The sequence below is a fragment of the Hydra vulgaris genome, chromosome 14, assembly GCF_038396675.1.
Source record: "Hydra vulgaris chromosome 14, alternate assembly HydraT2T_AEP".
NCBI classification, from domain to species: domain Eukaryota; kingdom Metazoa; phylum Cnidaria; class Hydrozoa; order Anthoathecata; family Hydridae; genus Hydra; species Hydra vulgaris.
In genome coordinates this window covers 40004455-40029195 of record NC_088933.1, presented here as the reverse complement: position 1 = coordinate 40029195, position 24741 = coordinate 40004455, and the positions used below count along the sequence as shown (strand labels likewise).

The 24741-nt window shown below is 27.5% G+C and overlaps 2 protein-coding genes across 3 annotated transcripts in view; both read right to left on the bottom strand.

Moving 5' to 3' along the window:
- Positions 1–2289: 2289 nt before the first annotated feature.
- Positions 2290–18247, bottom strand: LOC105846693 (sentrin-specific protease 8). The gene is made up of 6 exons (XM_065818491.1): positions 18096–18247; positions 11238–11326; positions 9361–9472; positions 2826–2935; positions 2639–2689; positions 2290–2462 (listed from the first exon to the last, which is right to left on the bottom strand). The coding sequence occupies exons 1-6, from the start codon at positions 18197–18199 to the stop codon at positions 2305–2307; spliced, it is 624 nt and encodes a 207-aa protein (XP_065674563.1). The 5' UTR covers positions 18200–18247; the 3' UTR covers positions 2290–2304.
- Positions 18248–23601: 5354 nt separating this feature from the next.
- The window catches only part of LOC100211475 (2-aminoadipate transaminase), an 81395-nt gene continuing 80255 nt past the window's right edge, over positions 23602–24741 (bottom strand). For both annotated transcript variants that reach the window (XM_065818488.1, XM_065818489.1), the window contains one exon: positions 23602–23853. In XM_065818488.1, the coding sequence (XP_065674560.1) occupies positions 23724–23853 (130 nt within the window). In that variant the 3' untranslated portion in view covers positions 23602–23723. The remainder of the gene's footprint in view (positions 23854–24741) is intronic.

Here is a 24741-nt window from a genome sequence, read left to right as displayed (position 1 = left end):
AGCATTACTTGACCAGATTGCACTTATACAAGTATGTCTCAGAGGTTGTAGAAAGTGTTTAGAAGAACAGAGAAATAAGGTTTTATTATAAAAATGGGGCTGTGATGGATCATAACAAGCAAAATAAAGCAAAAAATTCAAAACAATACCGACAGTGATGCAAATATTTTTTCAAAGTTCTTTAGTACCTCTGTGATTGATTGTTAAAATTGATGGTGAACAGGAAAAAGTTATATGGCAAAACCCAGTCATCTTTCCTCCATGGTTCTGCAGGCCCATTCAAATACCCTTCATTAGTAAATCGAAAGACATGGACGAGGTAGAACACGTAAAAACCCAAATAATGAATCTTACGGAAACAAGGTTGCCCAATCAAATTGGAAAAATAAAGCATACCTTGCTTTTTACAATGGTAGATGGGAAAGTGTGCAACGCTACAACTGATACTACATCTACTATGAGGCAATAGAAACATGTAGCACGCCTTATAAATTTCACGGACCGTTTTGCTAACGCCAAGCCTCTTTTATATGATATGAAAGCACTCAATATATATGAGTTAAATGTTTTTAATATTCTTTGTTTTATGTATAAATGCAAGACCAACCTATCACCCGTTTCTTTTCGTAACTTGTATTTACAAAGAGATAGAAATAAATATATTTTAAGGAACGATAATTTAATTCGACAACCATTTTCTCAAATTAATTTTGGTAAATTTTTTATTTCATTTCGCGGACCATTTTTATGAAATAGTATAGTTCTAAATACTTCTAAAGATTTTTCTCAAGAATGTAATTTTGATTCTTTTAAACAAAATCTTAAAAAACTCATTTTTTCAACTGAAAATATACTAATCTACTTTTAAATTTTTTGAAAATCTCTTATCTATATTAGTATATGTATATATTTAATGTATATTCTTATTTATTTATTTTTTTGTTTGTTTTTTTATCCACAAGCAATTAGCGGTTTCTCTGTGACAAGACCTGATGGTCTTCTTTGAGTAAACCGCGTTCTTTATATTTATTTTTAATATTTATTTCTTAACGATATCTTGACTTGTTAACTTTTATTATTATAACAAAGTTTTGTTTATTTAAATTGTAATAAATATTGTAATAAAGAACAAAAAAAAAAAGAAAAAAAAAGTGCTACATTTGTGGACAAACATCAAAAGATTTTAATAAATTTATTAAAAAAGAGCAAATCGATACAGATGCCCTCTTATTTGGACTCTTGATTCTTCATGTGAGGATCCGCTTCTTTGAATTACTTCTTCATTTGGCTTACAAAATACCTTTATAAAAGTGGCAAGCTTGATAAGACGAGGAAAAAAAAATTGTCAAAGAAGCGAAGAAGAAAATTCAAGTAGGCTTTCAGTATATATACCTAAAGCTGGGTTTGGAAATACCAAGAACGGCAATACATCAAGAAGATTTCTTTCAAAGCCGGAATTATCTTCACAAATAACTGGTGTTAATTTAATAAAACATTTACACGTTATTCTTGAAGTCATTTCAAGTAGATATAAAACTGATGCTGTTAAATTCGGCGCTTTTACACATGAAACTGCTGAAATGTATACCAATCTGTTTGGTTGGTAAACCATGTCTCAAACTATGCATAAAGTTTTGATGCATGGTGCAAAAGTTAACACTTATGCAACCCTACCTATCGACCAAATATCTGAGGAGACAGCTGAAGCCAGAAACAAACACTTTCGGCAGTACAGACAAAATTTTAGTCGAAAGTTTTCTCATATCGACTGCAATACAGAAGTATTAAGTAGATTGCTATTGAGTTCAGACCCATACATAAGTAGTTCTAGATAGAAAAAACGTTGCCTTTTTCAAAAAAGGCAGTCAATATGATTATCTCAGAATGAAGATTTGACACGCGAATAATTTAGAGCGAAAAAGTCTTTTTCTTAATAATAAATTACTCTCTAAACATTTTTTTTTAATTAAACGTTTAATTTTGATAAAATACTGTGTTTTAAACTAAAAATTTGAAAAAATACCCATAAAATATTTTAAGCGGTTTTGTCATACAAACACTCCACTGTGCGTCGTAACAAAATTGCAATGCTTAAAGTTCAATATTCATCATCGACATATTAGGTTAAAGTCAAAATTGCGCAAAAATCGCTATAAAGCTAAGGAGTCACTAGGCTTACATACAGCTATGATTGTCTTTAAGACTTTTGGAATCTCTTTTTCAAAATATATTAAAACTATTTTTGCTGAACATAAGCCTCATTTTTTTTGTTCATGCAAACATGTCAGATTGAAACACAATGATTTATTTACAATTTATTTTAAGAGAATTTACTATTATTAAAATTTTCTTTCGTTGAGAAATGGCATCAACACTCGTAATAAGAGCTAAAGATTTGTTTCGTCTGTAAGATTGACACAGGTTTTCACAATATGCTATTACATAAATACCACAATCGTAACCTGCGAGATGACACAATTATAGAAGATTAAAAATCGAGAAAACTATAGAAGATTAAAAAAAAATTGCAGTGTAAATGTTACGAAGTAGAATTTTTATTTATATATTAAAATATTTTTATTTATACTTAGAATTATTATATTTATATATTAAAATACTTAATTTTCTTAAATCTTACTATTCGACTGCTGTTGACAATCAACGTTAACAAATTGAAAACAAGCGCTACCTAAAAATAGTCAAATAAAAGCAATTAAAAAAACAAAAAAAAATCTATAAACCAGTAACATAAAAATAAAAAATAAAAGTGAAGTATAAATTATCAAAAAACTTTTAAGGGCAATCTATAAAATGAAAAAATTTACATTCTATTGATGAAAAAACTTTATGTGCAAGAATTTCAGCATTTCTTAAATTCAATGTATGAGCGCTGTCGTAGTGATAAAAAGTTCCATTCCAGATTACGAGAAGGCTCCTATAATAATTAAAGATTTTTTTTAAAAAATACGAAAAAGCTCGTTAACACAACACGTTTTTTGTAATAAATTGATTTTGAATATTGATAATAATATTATAAAATCAACATAAATATTAACTAAATCAAGGGCGAACGCCCTTAATGTAGTTACACTGAAAACAAAAAAAACATTTTTGCTTGTTTTTTTTTTTTAATTTTTTCCCATACAAGAGTTCCAAAACAAAAACACAAGCTCCTAACCCCCAAATCAAATGTTTTTCCAAGAAAATTAGTAGTAGTAAGTGTGCAGTTTTCTCTTTCTTACAAATTATCTTTCAAGATATTTGTAACAAAAACTAAATATTAGAAAATTAGAAATCTAAAAATGTTTACACTTAACTAAAATCAAATTTTTTGTTTTTAGTGTTTTTTCTTTTTATTACATTAAAAAAGTGCATTTTTTTACAATATTTTAAATACAATCATACAATAATAATAATAGTAGTATAAAAAGGGCGTTCCGGCACATTTTTATTTTCGACCATTTATCCAGCCACAATTTTATATATATTGTAAGATATAAAATTGACCACAACTTTTATGAGTCTTTCAAATTTACTTTGCATGAGTTCAAAGAACTTACTTCTTATGGATCTGAAACATCTATCAATTCTTTATTATCAACCCATGAGTTGAACGAATCAGGATACCCATACCACTTTACTAATGACATGTTTTTAAGTTTACAAATAACTTTTTCAATCCTAAATATGCTTTGATCCGTTTTTTGCATTTCTTGTTCATAAAAAGTACCTTGTATTTCTTCATTATTATCGTCAGTTAATTTATAAGTAGGAGGATCTGTGTACTGAATTTGTGATATAGTAAAAACTTCTTAAGTCCATCTTGGTGTGTATCCTTTTTCAAATGTTCCTTTATTTTTAGTTATCCTAACTCTATCACCAATTGAAAACTTTGGCCTTACAGACTTTGATTGTACATTTCTATTTAGATTGAACCAAACAATATTCTTATTCTTTTCATCACTAGCTTTAACTGGTGTCATTTAATTGAAGAATGTCTTGTGTTGTTGTATTTATTTACCATTTCATCTAAGACGTCAATATATTTTCTAGTAGAATTAGCTGAAAAGTATTTGAACATTTTCTCTTTCATTGTTCTATTCCAACGTTCAACTACACAACTTTTTTCTTCATTTTTAGTTGAGTATAACTCAACACCAAGAGCTTTAACATGCTTATTATAAAATTCTCGACCTTTATCTACCCACAATTTTCTGCACTTTCGTTCTTTAAATATTTTATTTAAAGCATTTGCAACATCAACTCTAGTTTTATTCTTTAATGGAACAATCCATCCATACTTTGAAAATACATCTATTACCATGAGTAAGTATTTTATACCGTTGTTGAATTTAGAGAAAGATTGCATGTCGACTAAATCAGCAGCCCATATATCACCGATTCCATTTGCAATTACTTTTCTTTTTCTGAAATGTTTTATAACGGGTCTATGAAGTTTGTTCGCAAGTTTGTCAGACCATTTCACATTTTTTTTTTTGACTTTTTCGCTGATCGATTGTAGTTTTTTCGAATACAGACTTTGCATGGGTCTTTCAGACCGAGTCCAAACTTTGCCTTAGAAGCGATGATAGGTTTTAAAATGCCTCTTTCAATTTTTTCGCGTGTAGTTGGATTTTTTATAGCGTCCATTTCTTCAATCATTATTCTGTCGGCTAAGTTTCTATTTGCAGTATCTGTAAAATGTTGATATGCGAGATCATGATGATAAGCAGCATTATCAACTCTATCTATAGGTTTACTCCATTCTTTATATGCGTCAGTAGAAGCGAGTCTCTCATTTAAATTAGTACCAGGACCAGCAAAGTTCATTCCAGGTAAGTGTATCTCACCTGGGAAATTTGCCCATGGTCATTTTACTTTTTTAGTTATTGAATTAATAGAGTTGACTAAGTCTCCTCCTTTCTTAGTGGATCTGACAAATTGAGTTTTTGTTGTTTCGCAAATGTCGCAAGTTCCGCGAATCATATTTCTATTGTTTTTGCTGACAAAGTTTTGTTGATTTAGCGTATTTGTATTTTTTTTGCATTTGAAATGAAAAATGAAATAATAATATTTGCTAATAGAACTGATAAAGATTTAATAAACAAAGATATAAAAGATATAGTAAAAGACGCTTACTGTAATAATGATAACGTAAACTTAGAAATCCATTACATCAGAAACATTGATAAGAAGAAATAGAAGAGTCAGATAAAGAGTCAGATGAAAAGTCAGATGAAGAGTCAGATGAAGAGATTGAAGAGACTGAAGAGACTGATAATACTAATGTAATTATGAATATTGTAATTAATTCTAAGAAACTAAAGAATCTAACAATTAATCATTAATATATATAATAAAAAGTTTATTATATATAAAATGGACAAGTTTATTAATGTTGAAGGATTAGTCTTACCAAATGAACCTCTAACTAATTTTCAATTGATAGAAGCCGCAAAAAAACTAAAAATAAAAAATTTTAGAGGTGTATTTGTTAGAGATCAATTACCAAATAGAACAATAAAAAAAGAATGTGGAATATTAAATACAGGAGATTCAAGTACTAATGGATTTCATTGGATTTATTGGTATAAAGACGATAAAGTAAAGAACACTTTTGACTCTTATAGCCAACCTCCACCATCTGAACTTGTTGAATACTTACGCTATCCTGTTTATTATAATGGCGAAAGAGTTCAATTTGGAAATAATTCTTATTGCAACCATTTGTGTCTTTACTTTTTAAAGAAATTAGATGAAGCATACGATTTTCAAGACATTATTGAAAACTTATTGAATACAAAAATATAAAAAATCTTTCAGATTCATGAAAGATTTAAAAAAATCTTGCGTATATAAAATGCCTGTTGATATATTCCGAAGAACTTCAAACTCAAATACACAATCAATAGTAAACAGATTAACTATGTCTCAAGCTAATAACACATTTATTAGAAGAGATGGACTAAATAATATGACTGATAAACTTGATATGAATGGTAATACAATAGAAAATGTGCCAGCTCCTATACATCCAAATGATGTTGCTACAAAAGATTATGTTGACCATATAGTACCTACTTCTCACATTTTAAAAATAGTACCAGATTCAAGTTTAACATGTCTTGGATCGAAAAATCAATCTCTTCCACCAAGTACAGGTGATAAGGGAACAGATGCATATATTATATCATTTAATAACAATAACAGAGGTATCCTAAGAAAACTATGGCTAGCATTATATAAATCTATTACTACTGGACCACCTGTAGCAGGTAACGTATTTCTTAAAATATATGCAGATGGCGAACTTCGCATAGGAAATTTAGCTTATACTACAACTAATACTGGAATGGATACTAATGGTCTAGCCTGTGATTTTTTGTGTTCTCCACTTGGTGGCCTATTTTATGCTAACTCTTTGCAAGGATGTAATATGCATACTCCTACTCAATTTGGAGGATATTTTACATTTGATATGCTATTTAAACAAACTTTAAAAATTGAACTTTATAACGCTACTGGAGTTGTTCTTAACTATTGGATACAACCTTTTGTTGCTAGAAATCCATCATTACCACCTTACATTGCAAATCTTACATTAAGATCTGATGTATTTAGATATACTAACACATCTTATGGTAGTGAATATATATTGATAGATACTGCAGGAAAGGGTAATGGGGTTCATTTAAAATATATTAGAATGCATATTACTGGTATATCTGGAAATTGGTGGGAATCAAGAGTACGAATGTATGATGGTAGCGCTCCTCCTAAACATGCTAACAATACTATAACACCTTGGACTTACAACTATGGTAATTATTCATTATCTAGTGGATATGTAGATGCAAATAATCAGTCTAGTAATAGTACATGTATTTTTATGTCATCTGGATTAGAAGATTTTTATCTTACATCGTGGAATAGTACTAATCTTACTTCATTTAATAATGAAGAATCTGGATTATAAGCTCAAATAAACTCTAATGGTACTACAGCATCATCAATTGATTCAGCAACAACTATCTCATTTTACAGAAATTTTAAAGATTCTATGCCTAGTGTTTGTCAAGGAAGAAGGTAGTCACATTAAACTCTGGTGATGAACAAGTTGGAAGTTTTCATGTCATTGGTGTAGCTTACTATTACAGTTAAAATCGATCTTAAAAGTTGTGATCAATTTTATATCTTACAATATATATAAAATTGTGGCTGAATAAATGGTCGAAAATAAAAATGTGCCAGAACGCCCTTTTTATACTACTAATAATAACATTCTTGTGTATTTGTATAAAAAGCTTCTTATGTATTTGAATTCGATTGTTGAATTAAAAAATGACCATAAAAATAACACATCCTTTGAAGATACAGATACAGCGTCATTCTTCAGAATACTGATTTTATAAATTGCTTTTAAAATGTAAAATTTGTTTAATAAAATGCCATAAAAATGTCTTATATTTCACAACACTTGCTTAGTTATACTACAAGAATACCACAAAGTAGTATAAAAAACTGAGATTTCTGTTGATGTTGCTGATACTCTAGTTTATATTGGTGAATAACAACGCTCTTATCAAATCCCTCTAAGTTACATTACTAAGTTACGCACTTCTCATATCACTACTGACCATAAAAACCCTAAATACAATTTATTTTCAAGTTAGTATCCGTTAAGGTTCACTTTTTTGCTTCTATTTTTTTTGCTTTCTAAATCCCATTTCCATTCTCTACCTCGATAAATCTCACATTGTATAAAGTGTTTATAATCTGGTTCTGCTGATAGTGCCTTTTCTCTTTTAGACAACGTCCAAAAGTAGATTGGTAATGAAGTTGAATCTAATTGCTAAGCTTGAGCTTCTGTCCATCATTGTAAGGCTACCTCTCCATTTTTTCTTTCTACAACCTCTTCAAGACCACCTCTCCATTTTTTCTTTCTACAAATAATCCCATTGTTTGTTTGCTGTTCAAGCAAGCTATCATATCTTGTTCTATCAACCAAAACTTAATCTTGAATGACTCATCATTCAGCAAAGTTACATCCATTTACATGCTCAAAAAAATCTTTATTCATTTAGTATTTTTCCTCGGACATTGGTACTCAATATGTTTCCCATTTTCATCTTTCCTGACTCATAAAATTTTCAGTTTTTTAGGTAATAGTTAACAGTTTATTTATTTCATTTTAGGTAATGTTAACAGTTATCTTGCTCTTCAAATCTCTTTATACTCTGTTAATACCCCAACTTATGTTGTGATTGCTTACAGTCTTGTTGAGAGTAAACCTAATTAAAAAAAACAAACACTTGCTGTGCCTAAAATTTAGCGGAAACATAAGATAATAACTACACTCAGTTACAGGTATTCTAAAAAAATACAATCAACTTGAATGCAAACATGTCTCTTTAAGTCCATTTTCTCCACTCACATCTAGACATTTTAATCAAAGAAAAGGTTCCATTAGGATATTTCTGTAATGGGATAAAATTATTAGGGTCATTAAAATAAAGATAGATTACTGCTGGTTTAGATTTTAATTTCTCTTTCTTTTATGTATTTATTAGTACGAAAAAAGCACCATATAAAAGACTTTTAAAATAAAAACTGATTTTAAAATGCACATAAATTTTAGAGAACCATATCACGTTATTTAAAGTAATTACATTTGTATTGATAATACACTGTATTGTAATCAGTGTTGACATCTGAACAGTATATGAAGTGAAATATAACAGAAAATATTTAAAGATTATCACATAAAAGAGAGATATCACAAGAGGTTACTGCACATATGCAGAAATACTTAACTTTGCACATGATGCAATACGTATTGAAGTTCATATGCAGAAATATCCAATTTTACACATGATGCAATAGGAATTAAAGTTCATACTCAGAAATATCCAACATTGCACATAATGCAATAGGTATTAAAGTTCAGAATATATAAAAATATTCCTAAACTTAACTATCTCCTCAAAAACTTTGCTATGCTTGTGTAAAATATATTGCAAACATATTTAAGTGTGTAAATATTATGTTAAATATAATTAACAATATGATATAAATATAATGAACAAAATTGCAAGAGAAACAAAAAATAATTTTGAGAAAAAGTTTTTATTATATTTTAAATTAAATTTAAATTATTCCGTTTTAAATCAATTTGCTCAAAAAAAAAAAATAATAAATAAATAAACATCTATTCAAAGGAATTAAAAAACTGTAATTAAAATTAATAATTTTTAAAGGGGCAACTAAAAAAAAGTTTTGGGAACCCTAGTTTATGAAAATACTCTTTTAAATAAATTAATTTAATATCTGACTAAATTTTCATCAGAAATCAATGATCACCAGTGTGTTCCACCAGATGCTAAAGGTGACTCATTGTTATTGACTACAAAGAAAATCAATTTCTTCTTTCTCAGCTCCAATGGCTCAAGAAAGATGGCAACCTCTTCATTTGCTAAAAGAAATTCGTCATAGTTTTGATTTTACAAAAATACATCACAGTATCAACAAGAGTTTAATTTACAAAAACACATCACAATATCAACATGAGTTTAATTTAAAACAAAAAACAACAAATTTTGGGAGTAGAGAAAAAATGTGAAAATTTAAATGTAAGTTATTAAGTCCGATATAACAACAAGATCTATCATAAAATGTAAAGTTTTCTACAATTTGTTATATTTATTCAAAATATAACAGTTATATAAAGATTTGTCTATGAATTCTGGGACTTTTTTTTAATTGTTAAAAGTGAGAAAAAGATAAGATTCACAACAATACATGTCATTATATTTTAAATTGTACATTTTACATATTATTATAATATGTCATTAGATTTTACAAACAAAAAATAACAAATAATATTAAAAAAAATTAGGTGAAATAATAAAGAAATTACAAAAAATATCAAAAGCAAAAACTTATTCTCTGATTCAATCTGATTCTCTTCTCACACACACTTCAATTCATTTATGTTTGATATTTATGTATAATTCCCTTCTATGTTTGGTTTAATTCTCGAGTAAGAGTGTTCAGGGAATTAACAAAATGTGTCAAAATTATGCGCTGTCACACAGTTACATGCTATTATACAGTACTACAATACATCATTAAAATACCAAAATTACTTAGAACAAAATAGTCCAGCTAAAACAATCTTTAAAAGAGCTCAAAGTAAACAAAACAAAAGTAACCTACAAAGTCACTAAGTGTTGTTAAAACTTATGCAATTACAAGAAATCCAAATAAATATATATAAACTTCTCTTACTTTTGTGGATTCGAAGCTCATCTACAATAACATTTTGCACACTTTGAGTATTAAAATGCTAATTAGGTAGTTTTTTTTTAAAAAAAAAGAAAGATTTTTTTTTGCTGTAATTAAATTTTGTTATGGTTTTATTCTGTTTTTATTTGTTTTATTTTTGTTTTATTGACAGTTATTCTTATCAGCACAATAGATGTTTATATCAGCACATTACAACAGTAGATTGTACATAAATTAACTGACTTAAATAGAGAAACCATGAAGGTAGTGTACATACATCGACTGACTTATATATGGAGTACATGTGAGAAGCGTACATACATTGAATCAGGGTTAAGGCTTGGCTTATTTTTGCATTTTCTTCTTAATAAAACACACACAAAAAAACATAACAAAAATTAAAGCAAAAATGCAGCATGTTTAAAAAAGTGAACAATATTCATCGATTTTTTTATTGGGCTATAAAAAAGTCAACCTGTAAAACCACTATATAGTTTATGTTAAAATTTTTTCGCTATGTATAGTCATAATTTAAAAAGTGCTGAAATTAAAGAAAAACATGATACTACCAGTGACATGGTAGAAATAAGTGACTTATTACTATCACTTGTCAGAGCTGTTTATAAATATTTAAATGCAATAAAAATTAAAATTACACATCTTTTTTTAAAATTTACAGATTTCAAAATGGCTTTAATTCAAATTGCTGAGCAACTTTGCATTTCTAAGAACCGATTATAAATTTTTATGTAAAAATAATATAAACTTATTGTTTAAATATTATAATGCTAATAATATAAAAAGCATTTTTAAATATTTTGATGCTATTAATAACATTTTAAGATTCACTTGAACATTAAAATGTTATTAGGTTACAATGAAAAATGTTATTTGAGTACGATGAAAAATTATGAAACTTTTATGCTAAATTATTCATGTAAACAGAAACTTACTTTTGACAAGTTTGACAAACTGTGAAACTTCAGGAGATACAAAACCAATTTCTTGTGATAAATCATTAAACAGTTCATGTTCAAAATACCTAAAAATTGGATTTCATATATTTGTAATACTTATAAAAAAATGCATAACTTTCTTTAAGTATAATTTAGATGAAATGATCCATAATTTTTTTCAAACAAATTGGGAAATGGAAATTGGGAAATGGAAATTAGAATTAGGAAATGGAAACTAGAATGTAAAAATGTAAACACAATTTTACATCATTTTACAAAAATTACTTTACATCATTAGTAGTATAAAAGGGCATTCCAAGCCAAAATTTATTTCAACCATAATTTCATATCATATTTAAGCTATGATCCTAACTATAATTAATAAGTATAAAAAGGGCATTCCAGGCCGAAATTTTTTCAACCAAATACCTATCCATATTTTCATATCATATTTCAACTATATCTATAACTATAAACTTATCTATATTCTCATAAGTCATTTCAATCATTATACTATCTATAAAATTCTTAACTCATTTCAACTATTGTCCTAACAATAATTTCTGAGCCAAAAAATAATAATATAAAGATAATGGTAGTATAACAACCATAATATATTAATATATTATGGTTACAAACTATAAACTCTGAGCTAAAAAAATTTTTTGTAATTTTTATAAATCAATTTTTCAGACTTATCAAATCTTTATTATCAACCCATAAGTTGAACGAATCAGGATACCCATACCACTTTACTAATGATTTGTTTTTAAGTTTACAAATAACTTTTTCAATCCTAAATATATTTTGATCAGTTTTTTGCATTTCTTGTTCATAAAAAGTACCTTGTATTTCTTCACTATTATTGTCAGTTATTTTATACGTTGGTGGATCTGTGAACTGAACCTGTGACACTGTAAAAACCTCTTCAGTCCATCTTGGTGTGTATCCTTTTTCAAACATTCCTTTCTTTTTAGTTATCTTAATTCTATCACCATTTGAAAACTTTGGTTTTACAGACTCTGATCGTACATTTCCATTTAGATTGAACCAAACAATATTCTTATTCTTTTCATCACTAGCTTTAACTGGTGTCATTTTAATTGAGGAATGCTTTGTGTTGTTGTATTTATTTACCATTTCATCTAAAACGTCAATATATTTTCTAGTAGAATTAGCTGAAAAGTACTTAAACATTTTTTCTTATATTGTTCTATTCCAACATTCAACTACGCAACTTTTTTCTTCGTTTTCAGTTGAATATAACTTAACACCAAGCGCCTTAACATGCTTATTATAAAATTCTAAGTCTTTATTTACCCACATTTTTTGACACTTTCTTTAAAGATTTTATTTAAAACATTAGCAACATCAACTCCAGTTTTACTTTTCAATGGAACAATTCATCCATACTTCGAAAAAACATCTATCATCATTAATAAGTATTTTATATCGTCATTGAATTTGGAAAAAGATTTCATGTCAACTAAATCAGCAGCCCATACTTCATCGATTCCATTTACAATAACTTTTCTTTTTCTGAAATGTTTTACAACTGGTCTATAAAGTTTGTTTGCAAGTTTGTCAGTCCATTTCAGACCCATAAGAATTACTTCTTTATTCTCGTCTTTTTTACTGATTGTTGGTAGTTTTTTTGAGTAGTTTTATTTTCAACACCCAATCCAAACTTTGCTTTAGATGATACAACAGGTTTTATAATACCTCGTTCAATTCTTTCACATATTGTCAGATTTTTTATAGCATCCATTTCTTTGATCTTTATTTTATCAGCTAAATTTCTTTTTACCGTGTCATCAAAGTATTTATAAGCAAGATCGTGATGGTAAGCTGCATTATCAACTCTATCTATAGGTTTACTCCATTTTTTATATGAGTCAGTAGAAGTTAATTGTTCATCTAAATTAGTGCCAGGATCTGCAAAGTTCATTCCAGGTAAATGCATTTCACCTGGAAACTTTGACCATGGTAGTTTTATTTTACTTGTTGCTGAATTAATCGAACTCACTAAATCTCCTCCTGTTTTTGATGATAGAAATTGAGTTTTTGTTTTTCTGCAAATAGCGCAAGTTCCACTCTGCATATTTCTATTGTTTATACTCAAAACATTTTGCAAGTTTAGTGTATTTGTTTTGTTTTTACATTTAATGCAGTACATTTTTATATATAGAAAAAAAATGTATAGCATTTTTATATATAAAAAATGAAAATCTTAAATATATAAAAATGGATATTATAGATTTGTCATGGAATGCGAATAACAAAAAGAGAAATAATAAGTTGTTTCCTAAGAGTATAAGAGGCATTATTGTTGGAAAGTCGGGTTGCGGAAAAACTACTTTATTATTGAATTTACTTTTGAGACCTGGTTTGTTAGACTATAATAATTTACTTTAGTTTTTGGAAAATCTCTTTTTCAACCAGAATACAAAATATTAAAACAATCTTTTGAAAAAAAATTACCAAAAGAAATTATTCTTGAACTATTTAAGTTGCAAGACAAAATAGAAAAATTAAATGCAACCCCTGAGCTTATAATTAAAGACATTTCAAAAAATTTTAATGAGAAAACAGATATGGAGTGTAAATTTTTTGAAATAGCAGAAGATGTACCAGATCGTCAAGATCTTGATACTCATAAGAATAATTTGATGATATTTGATGATTTACAATTAACAAAGCAAAATAAGTGTGAAAAATATTATATAAGAGGAAGACATAGTAATGTAGATTGTTTCTATCTTGGACAAAATTATTTTATGTTACCTAGGGAAAGTAATCGAGAAAATACTAATTTTATTTGCTTATTTCCACAAGATTCAAACAATTTAAATCACATTAATAATGATCATGTTTCAAGTGATATGACAAAAGATGAGTTTAAAAAGTTTTGTAAGAAAGCTTGGTCTGTTTTGTAAGAAAGCTTGAGCCTCATGGATTTATTTATTATTATAGATCTATCTTCTAAAAAAGATTATGGAAAATATAGAAGTGGATTAAATTGTTTTTATATACCAACTTGTGAATTTAAAAATTTTTTTTTTAAAAAAATAAAAAAAAATTTAAATTTTTTTTCTTGTATATAGAAAACAAAAATGCCGTATATATTAGTGAGCGGAAATAGCAGTATATTAAGAACTAATTATAACCCTATTATTGCACTTAGAGAAGACAGAGAATATGAAATGGCTCTAGTTAGTTTTCCTAATATTAATTCTTCAAACCACAATTTTAGATATGGCGCAAATAATAGATTAACTTAGAAGGATATAAACATTCCAGATGGATGTGATGAAATAAGTGATCTAAATAAATATATCCAATTGATTATGATAGGAAACGGTGATGCAAGTTCAGGAGTTGCAAATATTACAATTGAAGGAAATAATAATACATTAAAATTAGCTTTAACTATTGCAGCTGGTTAAAAAGTTAATTTTACAACTTCAAATTCAATAAGAACTGTTTTTGGTTTTGACAGTGGAATATATTCAGCAGGCTACAATGTATCAACTAATATAGTAAACATATTAAATGTTAATAGTATACGAATAACAAGTGATATAATAGGATCATCGTATATAAATGGAGGAACTGATAACATATATTCATTTTTTCCAACTGTAGGTCCTGGTTATAAAATTGCTCTAGAGTCGTATAACTTAATTTACTTACCAGTAATACTAAAAAAAAAATCAAGAGTGGAAAATAAATTGCTTGATCAAAATGGAAATCTTTTGAATTTACGAGGAGAAGAAGTAGCTATTACATTTCATATAAAAGAAGTAAAATAATTTTTTGTAATTTTCAAAATTATTTTATATTATATATAAAAATGAGTAAATATACTAATATTAAAATAAATGTTTTGCAAGGGCAATTAGAAAAACTTAAAAAAGCAATTGAAGATGGTTATGGAGCTAGTATAAAGTTATCACATTCAGATCTTAATGGTGAGCATGTATTAGCTCTAACAGATTATTAATTGAATAGAATTAAAAGAGCATATAAAAAAGGTAAAGGCTTAATAATAATTCTAAGTAAAGCACAACTCGCTCACAATTCTCAAATAGAGGGAGGATTTATTAGTGCACTTTTAGCTTTCCTTGGTACAGCTGGAAAATTTTTATTATCAAGCCTTGTTCCAGCTCTTTCAACAGGTTTATTAACAGAAGTAGGTTCAGCAGCTGGATCAGCTATAGTTGATAAAATTGCTGGAAGAGGTTTGTGTACTTAAAAAAGAACGGAAAAGGATTTAAAATGACAGCTGCAGGAAATGGTTTATATTTGAGACCATGGAGTAAAGGAAGTTCTGTAGGTGATGGATTGTACTTACGTAATGGAAATGGATATACATTAACAGGATTAGGTTTATTATTAGGACCAAATTCACTATTTGCTGATATTCCACTTTTGATTATGATTCTGTGATTGGATAAAGCATCTTCAAAAATAGTTTCACAACCTGCTATTAGTGAAAAAAGTAAAGAAATACTTTCAAATTTGGTTAGATCCAATGATCTGATTAATAATGGATCTGAAAGATCTAAAAAAAATAATGCAGATGAAGTAACAACAAATATAAATAAAATGATGATGGGTTCTGCAATAAGATCAGTAAAAAAAATCTCAAATGAAAATGCTATAAGAATAGAAGATCTAGTTAAAAAAGGACGCGGTCTTCGACTTGCGTAGTAGACTTGCTAAACTTTTTATATAGTTTTTTAATAATTGTCAATCAAAAATTTTTTTTTATATTGTATATAAAAAACAAAATGACGACTTCTGAAATATTAAATTTTACAGAAATGCCAATTGTAGATAATGGAATTGAAAGATTTGAATTTATGAATATGAGCCAGTAGCTCATACAAATCTAAATAGTGATGGAGAAATAAGAATCAACATTGAGCAACAAGATTTGTTCACACTTCCATCTGAAGCTTATCTCTTATTTGAAGGACAACTTGTTAAAGCCGATGGAACAGCTTATGCTAATACAGATGCAGTGACACTTACAAATAATGGTATTATGCATTTATTCAGTCAAATATCATACCAATTATCAAACCAAGATATAGAAACTGTTTATCACCCAGGTAAAGCAACTACAATGTTAGGAATGCTTAAATACCCAAATGACTTTCAATTAGCGCAAGGATTAAATCAATTGTGGTATAAAGATAATGCAACAACAGCAGCACTTGCTGATAACTCAGGGTTTTCAATAAGACAATCATACATAATTCAGAAACCAACTACAAAAGGTACATTTTCATTTTGCGTACCTTTAAGACACATTTTTGGATTCTGTGATGATTACGATAAAGTTGTTTATGGATTTAAACATACAATATCTCTTAAAAGAGATAGTGACAATGACACAATTTTTAAGCTTGCTGCTGCAACTTTAGGAAAGTTAATCTTAATAAAATATCATTGTTTATACCACATGTGATCCCATCAGATGTAGAAAGGATTAATCTTTATAAATCTATCGAATCAAAAGTGACACTTCCAGTAAGTTTTCGAGCAGTTTGATACAATACCTGTTGCACAATCAAATTTACTTTCTTGGAGATTGAGCGTAAAGACATCTCCTGAAAAACCAAGATACATTATTGTTGCATTTCAAACAAGTAAAGTTAGAGACCAAAATGCTAATGCTTTAATATTTGATCATGTACTTATTGTTAGAAGTTCCTAACCTATTTGATATCATACTAATTCCACCTCTTATACCTTTCTTTATCATTAGTATCATATCGTAATCACTTAGCAATTCTAATTTTATTTTTGTTTTCTTCAATGCTGCATCCCAAGCTAATTCTGGTGATGTATAATACCAAGCAGGATCTAATTTATAACAATTCATACAAACATCTCTAAACTTTTTAAAGAAGTCAGCTAGTAAAAGCACATCTGAAACATTGTAAAAGTCATGATAATCTCTAAATGTTTTGCAATTAAACTCATTCCATACATTTAGTGCATCTGAGTAATCAGCGTCACTTATATCTTCATCGTTTAATTTTAAAAAGAATGATTCTTTTAGTGGTAATTGTGTCTCATTAAATCCATTAATAGAATCAACCCAATCATATGGGTATACACCTTTTCTTAGTAACAAATCTAATTTTTTATCTGAATATAATTTTCTAATATTTTTGCACTGGTCTTTTGCTAAAATCTCTAAAAGCATCTAAACTAGAAGGCATAAATCTATAACTATCTAAGAAACGAAGTTCACGTTTATCTTCAACTTTCTTACCCTCTTTAATATACTCATCAACTTTAATTTCTCTAGAAAAGCTAATATACTTTTCTTCATTGTTTGGTATACAACTCAATTTCCCTCCTGATAATTTCTTTATAAATAAGTATTTTTCCATGTATGGAGTAATATTATCATATTTGGGCTGGTTCTTTTAGTGATGCTCTTTCTCTTCTAGACTATGTCTAAAAAACCTCTCCCCCATTTTGGAAGGTTGCGTCTCTCTTTTCTATAAATACTATCATGGTCGCTGCTCAAAAGAGCTATTATCTTTAGTTTCATCAACCAAAACCTATTCTTGCTTGGCTCTTCATCTAGTCTCATCATGCTAAAATCAAGAAAGTAGTTTTAAAGTTTTGTTGAAGAAGCAACTTTTTATAAGATGCATATTTTACTTGTATTTATACTTTTAACAATTATTTTTCCCTCTTACCACACGACGCACATTGATAGCAATTTTTAATTGAAGTGTATATAAATTTATGATTTTTCTTTATTTCCTGTATATATAATAATATATCATAAAAAGCAATAAATTAAATCAAAACTAAATTAAAACTTACTCAAACATAAAGCCTATAATTCTGTCATTAAGCCATTCTTTGTTGCTAAGTAATTGAATATCATCGGACTCTAAGTAACTGTTATGGTAACTTAAAATGCTCATTCTATTTATATCTAAAATGTTTTATTATTCAGGATTAAAAACACATAAAATATAAAGAACCTGTAAAAGTAAATTTGTTTACATTTCATTTGAGGGGTGCATCTGCTGTTAATTATTGAGTAGTGTTACTTGTTTTTTATTTTTTAAAGGAAGCTTTCCATTTTTATGAGTGTGTGTATGGTGGGGATGGGGTTGCAGGTTGTATACACAACTATAAAAGCACATTTAGATTAACACTCTGATGTCATACTTATTTTGGGAGCTATTAGGGCTTCAGTACATATATTAATTAATAGAAGGATAACATATAACGGGGTTGCTGTATCGACTGAGGGTTAGGATCAGGGAACAACTTTTTTTATTATTCTTCCATTTTATTTTTCCTTCTGAAAATGGTATGAATTTAGGTCAGCTAAAAGTCTACTGTAAAGTATACAGATATTTTTTACTTACTAAAATCCAATTTTTGGAAAAAGAAGAAATTAAATAATAAAAATAATGATTGCTTCCACAACCCAAACTCTTAGTCAATGTAGCCATACTCCCTTACATATTCTACTATATAGTCAGTAATTGTAGGTACTGAAGATGCTACAGCTCTCTCTTTCAGTATGATGTACACCTTACTATATATGTATGTGTGTGTATATATATATATATATATATATATATATATATATATATACCTGTTATAGCTTTGCAGAAGTGTTCTCTGAAGCTGTCATCTGTACTTTTAAAAATATATTTAACAAGTGCTTATTAAAGTCTCATTTTCCAGCCTGCTGGAAAGCGGTATCTGTTATCCCTATTTACAAAAATTCTGAAGAGCAATCTCACTCGTATAACTACCGTCCCATTAATATTCTTGTTTTTGAGTCTTTAATTAACAAACACTTAATTTCTCATCTTGAATCTAATAACTTACTTTCTGATCATCGATATGGATTTCGATCTTCTCATTCTACAGCTGATTTGCTAACAGTAATAACCAATAGGTTTTATAGTGCATTAGATAGATGTGGGTTGAAGCTAATGCTCTTGATATTTTCAACATTTAAATGTCTCATCAGAAAAATTTATATTATCTAGTTTAAACAACCATATAACAAAAGCATTTTAACAAATGTAGAACGAACTTACTTGCAACTAAAAGATAAACATTTTCCATTATCAAATTCATAAACTGTTTAATTGTAACACAGTGAAATTTAACTGTGGCTGTACAAGAAACAGCGAAAATTGAATCTTTTTTTTTTTCACGAATAAAACAATAACTTGCAATTGTAAATTAAGAAGAAATAGTAGTAGAAAAGAAATAAACAAATGCATTACATTATCTCCAAACACATGGAAAAGTGGAAAAAGAGATAAATGAACTACAAGTAATCAATGGACAAGTGATGATGGCAATAGAGTGAATGCGAAAAAACATAACCCAAAAGTTTAAAGATGTTGGATTTCAAGTAGATATAAAAACAAATCTTAAATCAGTTAACTTCCTTGATGTCACCCTTAATTTCGCCCAAAACAACAATAAGCCTTTCAAAAAACCCAACGATAATCTTCAATACATTCACACATCTTCTAATCACCCACCACAAAAAATCAAATACTTTAACTACTTCAATACCCAACAGACTTTCGCAAAAATCCTCAAACAAAATTATATTTAATCAACCAAACAAAAAACAACTCAAAATTGTAAATACAATATCATACAGTTCAACCCCCAATTTAACAAAAATGTCCCCACAAATGTTGCCAAAATGTTCTTAAATTTACTAGAAACATCCCTTAAACACACAAACTTCACAAAATCCTTAAAAGAAACACTGTAAAGGTAAAAGTTGCACTGAAAATATAGAGAAAATTATAAAAAACAACAACAACAAAATTCCCAAGAATTGAAGATAATAACCCAAAATGTTATTGTCAAAACTAAGCAGAATGCCCCCTGAGTGATAAGTGCAAATCCACAAACATATACAAATGTATCATCGCAGCAAAAAACCAACAAAACAAAGTTTATATCGGATTAACAGAAGGAATGGAAAACCAGATATAACAGCCACAAATAATCATTCAGTAATGTTAAATACAAAAAACCCTCGACCCTATCTAACTGCTTCTAAGATTTAAAAAACAATTTTAACAAAACCTCTATACTAATATGGTTTATTCTGAAGTCTGTATTCCCTTCTCAAATATTTCCAAAAGGTGCTCTCTATGTCTGTATGAGAAATTTGCTATTATATTATATCCAAAACCTGAGGAACTGCTAAATAAAAAAACTGAAATTATATCTGCCACAAAAATTAACCAAACTAACAACTAACAATAACCATATTACTCTACTTCATATATCTCTAGGTTAACTAAAAAATTACTCACATACACAACTATAGTAATATATTTCATAATATTATGTTTATTTTTATACATAATATTATGAAATATATACAAAACAATTTCCGTCTTGTAATGATCTATAATACAAATATAAACCGTAACGCCCACTAAACATATTGTAGGAAAATTAAACTTTTACTACTTGCCTGATCAATATGGTAATACATGAAACTCAGAGTTATTAAATTATATCATAAACATTAGCATTTAGCTAATTCCTGGTAACTGCGGGTAACAGTAACATATATATATATAATAAATATATATATATATATATATATATATATATATATATATATATATTAGTAGTAGAAAATCACTTACTACTACTAATATAAATGCTTTGTTCTTTTAAGAATATTGAGCACTCTATTGTGTAGAATACTTTTTAAAGTTGTTTAAATATATATATATATATAAATATAAAATAAAAAGTGTGTGTATATATATATATACTTCATATGTATATATATATATATATATATATATATATATATATATATATATATATATAAATATATATATATATATATATATAAAATAAAAAGTGTGTGTATATACATTTATAAACACACACATATATATACTTACATATATATATAAACACACATACAAAACCATCTCTTATTGGAAATTACATAATTGTTATGATTTGTATTAGGTATTCTTTGTTTGTATAAAAGTATATTAATACTATATTTAAAGGATGTCTATTCTATGTGTGAATCATTAGGTAAAATAAGTTAACTAATAACAAATTGACAAATGATAAACTGTTACCTGAAAAATTTTGTTACACACACATATACACAAAAAAAAATATATATATATATATATATATATATATATATATATATATATATATATATATATATATATATATATATATATATATATATATATATAGAACCCTTAGATGTTGTCCGAAAGTTTTTTCCATAATTTGTTGACAAAAAGTAAAATTTAAAATTCAAGACCGGAATTATTTTTTTTTATTAATTGATAGACTGCCTGCCCCAACCAAACCCTCAGTTGATGTAGCAGCACTCCCTTGCGGGTCAGGCTAAAAGATAGTAGATGTAGCAGCACTCCCTTGCGGCTCAGGCTATTTGTCAGTTGATGTAGCAGCACTCCCTTGCGAGTCAGGCTATTTGTCAGTTGATGTAGCAGCACTCCCTTGCAAGTCAGGCTATAAGATAGTCGATGTAGCAACACTCCGCACATGATTTACAGTAAAAAAAAATAAAAATAAAAAAATTTTATTAAAAAAATTAAAAATAAAAACATTTTATTAAAAAAAATAAAAATAAAAACATTGTTTATATTGTTAAAAACATTCAGAATGTTTTTAAAAACATTCTGGTCAATTAAATTTGCGTTTTTGTGGTTTTTTTAAAAAACGATTTATTTGTAATTAAATTAATGGTTTTTACTTTCATCCAACACGCAAATGTTGGACGAAAGTCAAAAGTAATTAAAAATGACGTATGTGTTGGCGTAAGAATCACTTTTTTCCTTCCGCTCTTTCCAAAGACAAAAACTATAGATCTATATATATATATATATAATATATATATATATATATATATATATATATATATATATATATATATATATATATATATATATATATATATATAAGCAACCACTAAGAAAATTGAATTTTTGGTAAGTTGGGAATTACCGAAAAAAGAGAACTATTGTAAAAGTGCAAAAAAAAAAAGGTTGACAGGAGACTTAAAAAACCCAAGGCCAAGAAAACCACTACAGTTAAGGGGGCTAATTTAATTGTGGTTACAACCCTCTCACATCTCTATAACTCCAAAACACGAATCTTGACAAATAATGCTGAGCGGAGAAACAAGTTGAGCATGGTATTACCAGGGACGTGGTGGGGATAGAACTCAGAACATATTGCTTATAAAGCAAGCGCTTGACTACTACACCACTACCGCATGACATGTTATGGAGAACAAAAAAGTGCCAAATACGCTACATCGACTGAGAGTTTTTGTTTTTTTTATAAATTTTAAAATTTTTTTTATTTTTCCTAAAAAATTTTCCTTTTTCTGAAAAATTCAAGTGCATTTGAAGAAGCTTTTCTATAATCTGTTGACATTAAACTTTCTGGTTTTGTTTTTAAAAAAATTAAAAAACAAAACCAGAAAGTTTTTTCTTTTTTGATTTGATTATTTGCCCTAGCCAAAACCCTAAGTCAATTAGCAGCACTCCTTGCATGTTCTACCTATTTCAGCTGATGTATGTAAACTTCTTACATATTCTACCGATTTCTAAATACAATTGAAAAATAAAAAAAGTATAAAAAATAAAAAAGTATAAATAAAAATATTTTGCATTAAAAAAAAAAAAAGATTCAAGTCAATTAAGGTTGCATTTTTGTAGTTTTCAAAAATGTTTCATTTGAAATTAATTAAATAGTAACAAGATTTTTATATTTGATCAACAAAAATAAAGAAAATTTAATAAAAAAACTCAAGAAAATGAAAAAATAAAAATATTTATATTTTGATAAACTTTTGAAATCTCCTTAAATGTTTAAGGTTATTTAATTTTACTTTTTAACTGATGATGAATGCTGTTAAAATTATGTGCGTAAGATGTGTGTATATGTATATTATGTGCAACTTAAATGCAATGCTTGGATTTGTCAGCAGATAGGTCGGCATTGTCGAATGCCGACCCTAATGCTGAGGGCTGTATATGTATATAAAAAAAAAAAGTACAACCGTAAAAAAAAGTTTAATTTTTAAGAGCATTAGAGAAATTATAAACTTCTTGGAAAAACTTGAACTCAGTAAATAATAAATTATGAAAAAATTAAGATAAACAAGATAATTGAGAAAAAAACAAAAGATAGCAACGTAATAATAATAAAAAAATAACAAAAATTAAAAACAAGATAATTTCTATGTAAACAAAGGAGACAATCTATATAAATTAAAAAGAAATTCTATGTAAACAAAAAAGACATCTTTGTAAACAAAAGAGAATTTCTATGTAAACAAAAGAAACATTCTATGTATACAAAAGAGAACTTTTATGTAAATAAAAAACTATGAACTACAATATTATAAAATCATGAATCATGAAAATATTAAGAACAAATAATTTGTTTAGCTTCTTGACAAAATACCCCAAGCTGTCTTTTTAATTCTTCTATTTTTAAATTGGTCACACATAAGCGAAGGTAGTTATCGTAACAACCATCACAATGAGAAGTAAACCTATTACAAAAAAATATACTATAACCTTATAATATTGGTTCTAAATAATTAAACTAAAATATAAAATTAAAAAAAAATAATAATATTAAAGAAAAAAAAAATTACTTCATAATTCAATTTTTATAAAACAACTTTATAATACAATATGATTTAATCTCATCTCATCTTGAGTCTATTAACCTACTTTCTGACAATCAATACAGATTTTCATTTCTTTATTCTTTGGCTGACTTGCCATAACTGCTGTAACAGAAAGATTCTAACTTGCATTAGATGAAAGCGGCAAGACAAGGGCTAGTGCTCTTAAATATCAAACCCTTTCAATAAAGTTTGGCATGCTGGTCTCCTCCTTAAGCTTGCTTCATATGGTATATCTTAAAAAGTTTTAAAATTATTAAATCATTTCTTTCTAACAGTATTAAAGTTTCTAACAGTATTAAATCTCAAAAGCCAGTACTCTTTTTTTTTATTTCTAATAACATCTTAGAAACTACTATGTTCTATATTTGGTCCAGTATTATTTCTTATCTACATTAATGGTCTTCCTGACATGTAACAATCTTACATTTAATGTAGCTGTATCTGCTAATGACTCAACTTAATACTTCTGTCTTTAGAAAAAGTCTTCACTTTTCATTTGCTTAATGCAGGCAGTCGATCATGAACTTGATCTTTCTTCTAATAAAACAGCTTGGGGCTTGCAGTGGCTTGTGAATTTTAACTCCCACAAAACTCAGTTATATACTGCAAATAAATATCAAGATATAGTTGACATTCTTATACTGATGAATGACCATCTATAATGGGAACCAAATATACAATTGATTGCAAAGATTGCACTTGCTAAGATTGCTATATTTATTGGGCTCACGATTTTCTTCTGATTAT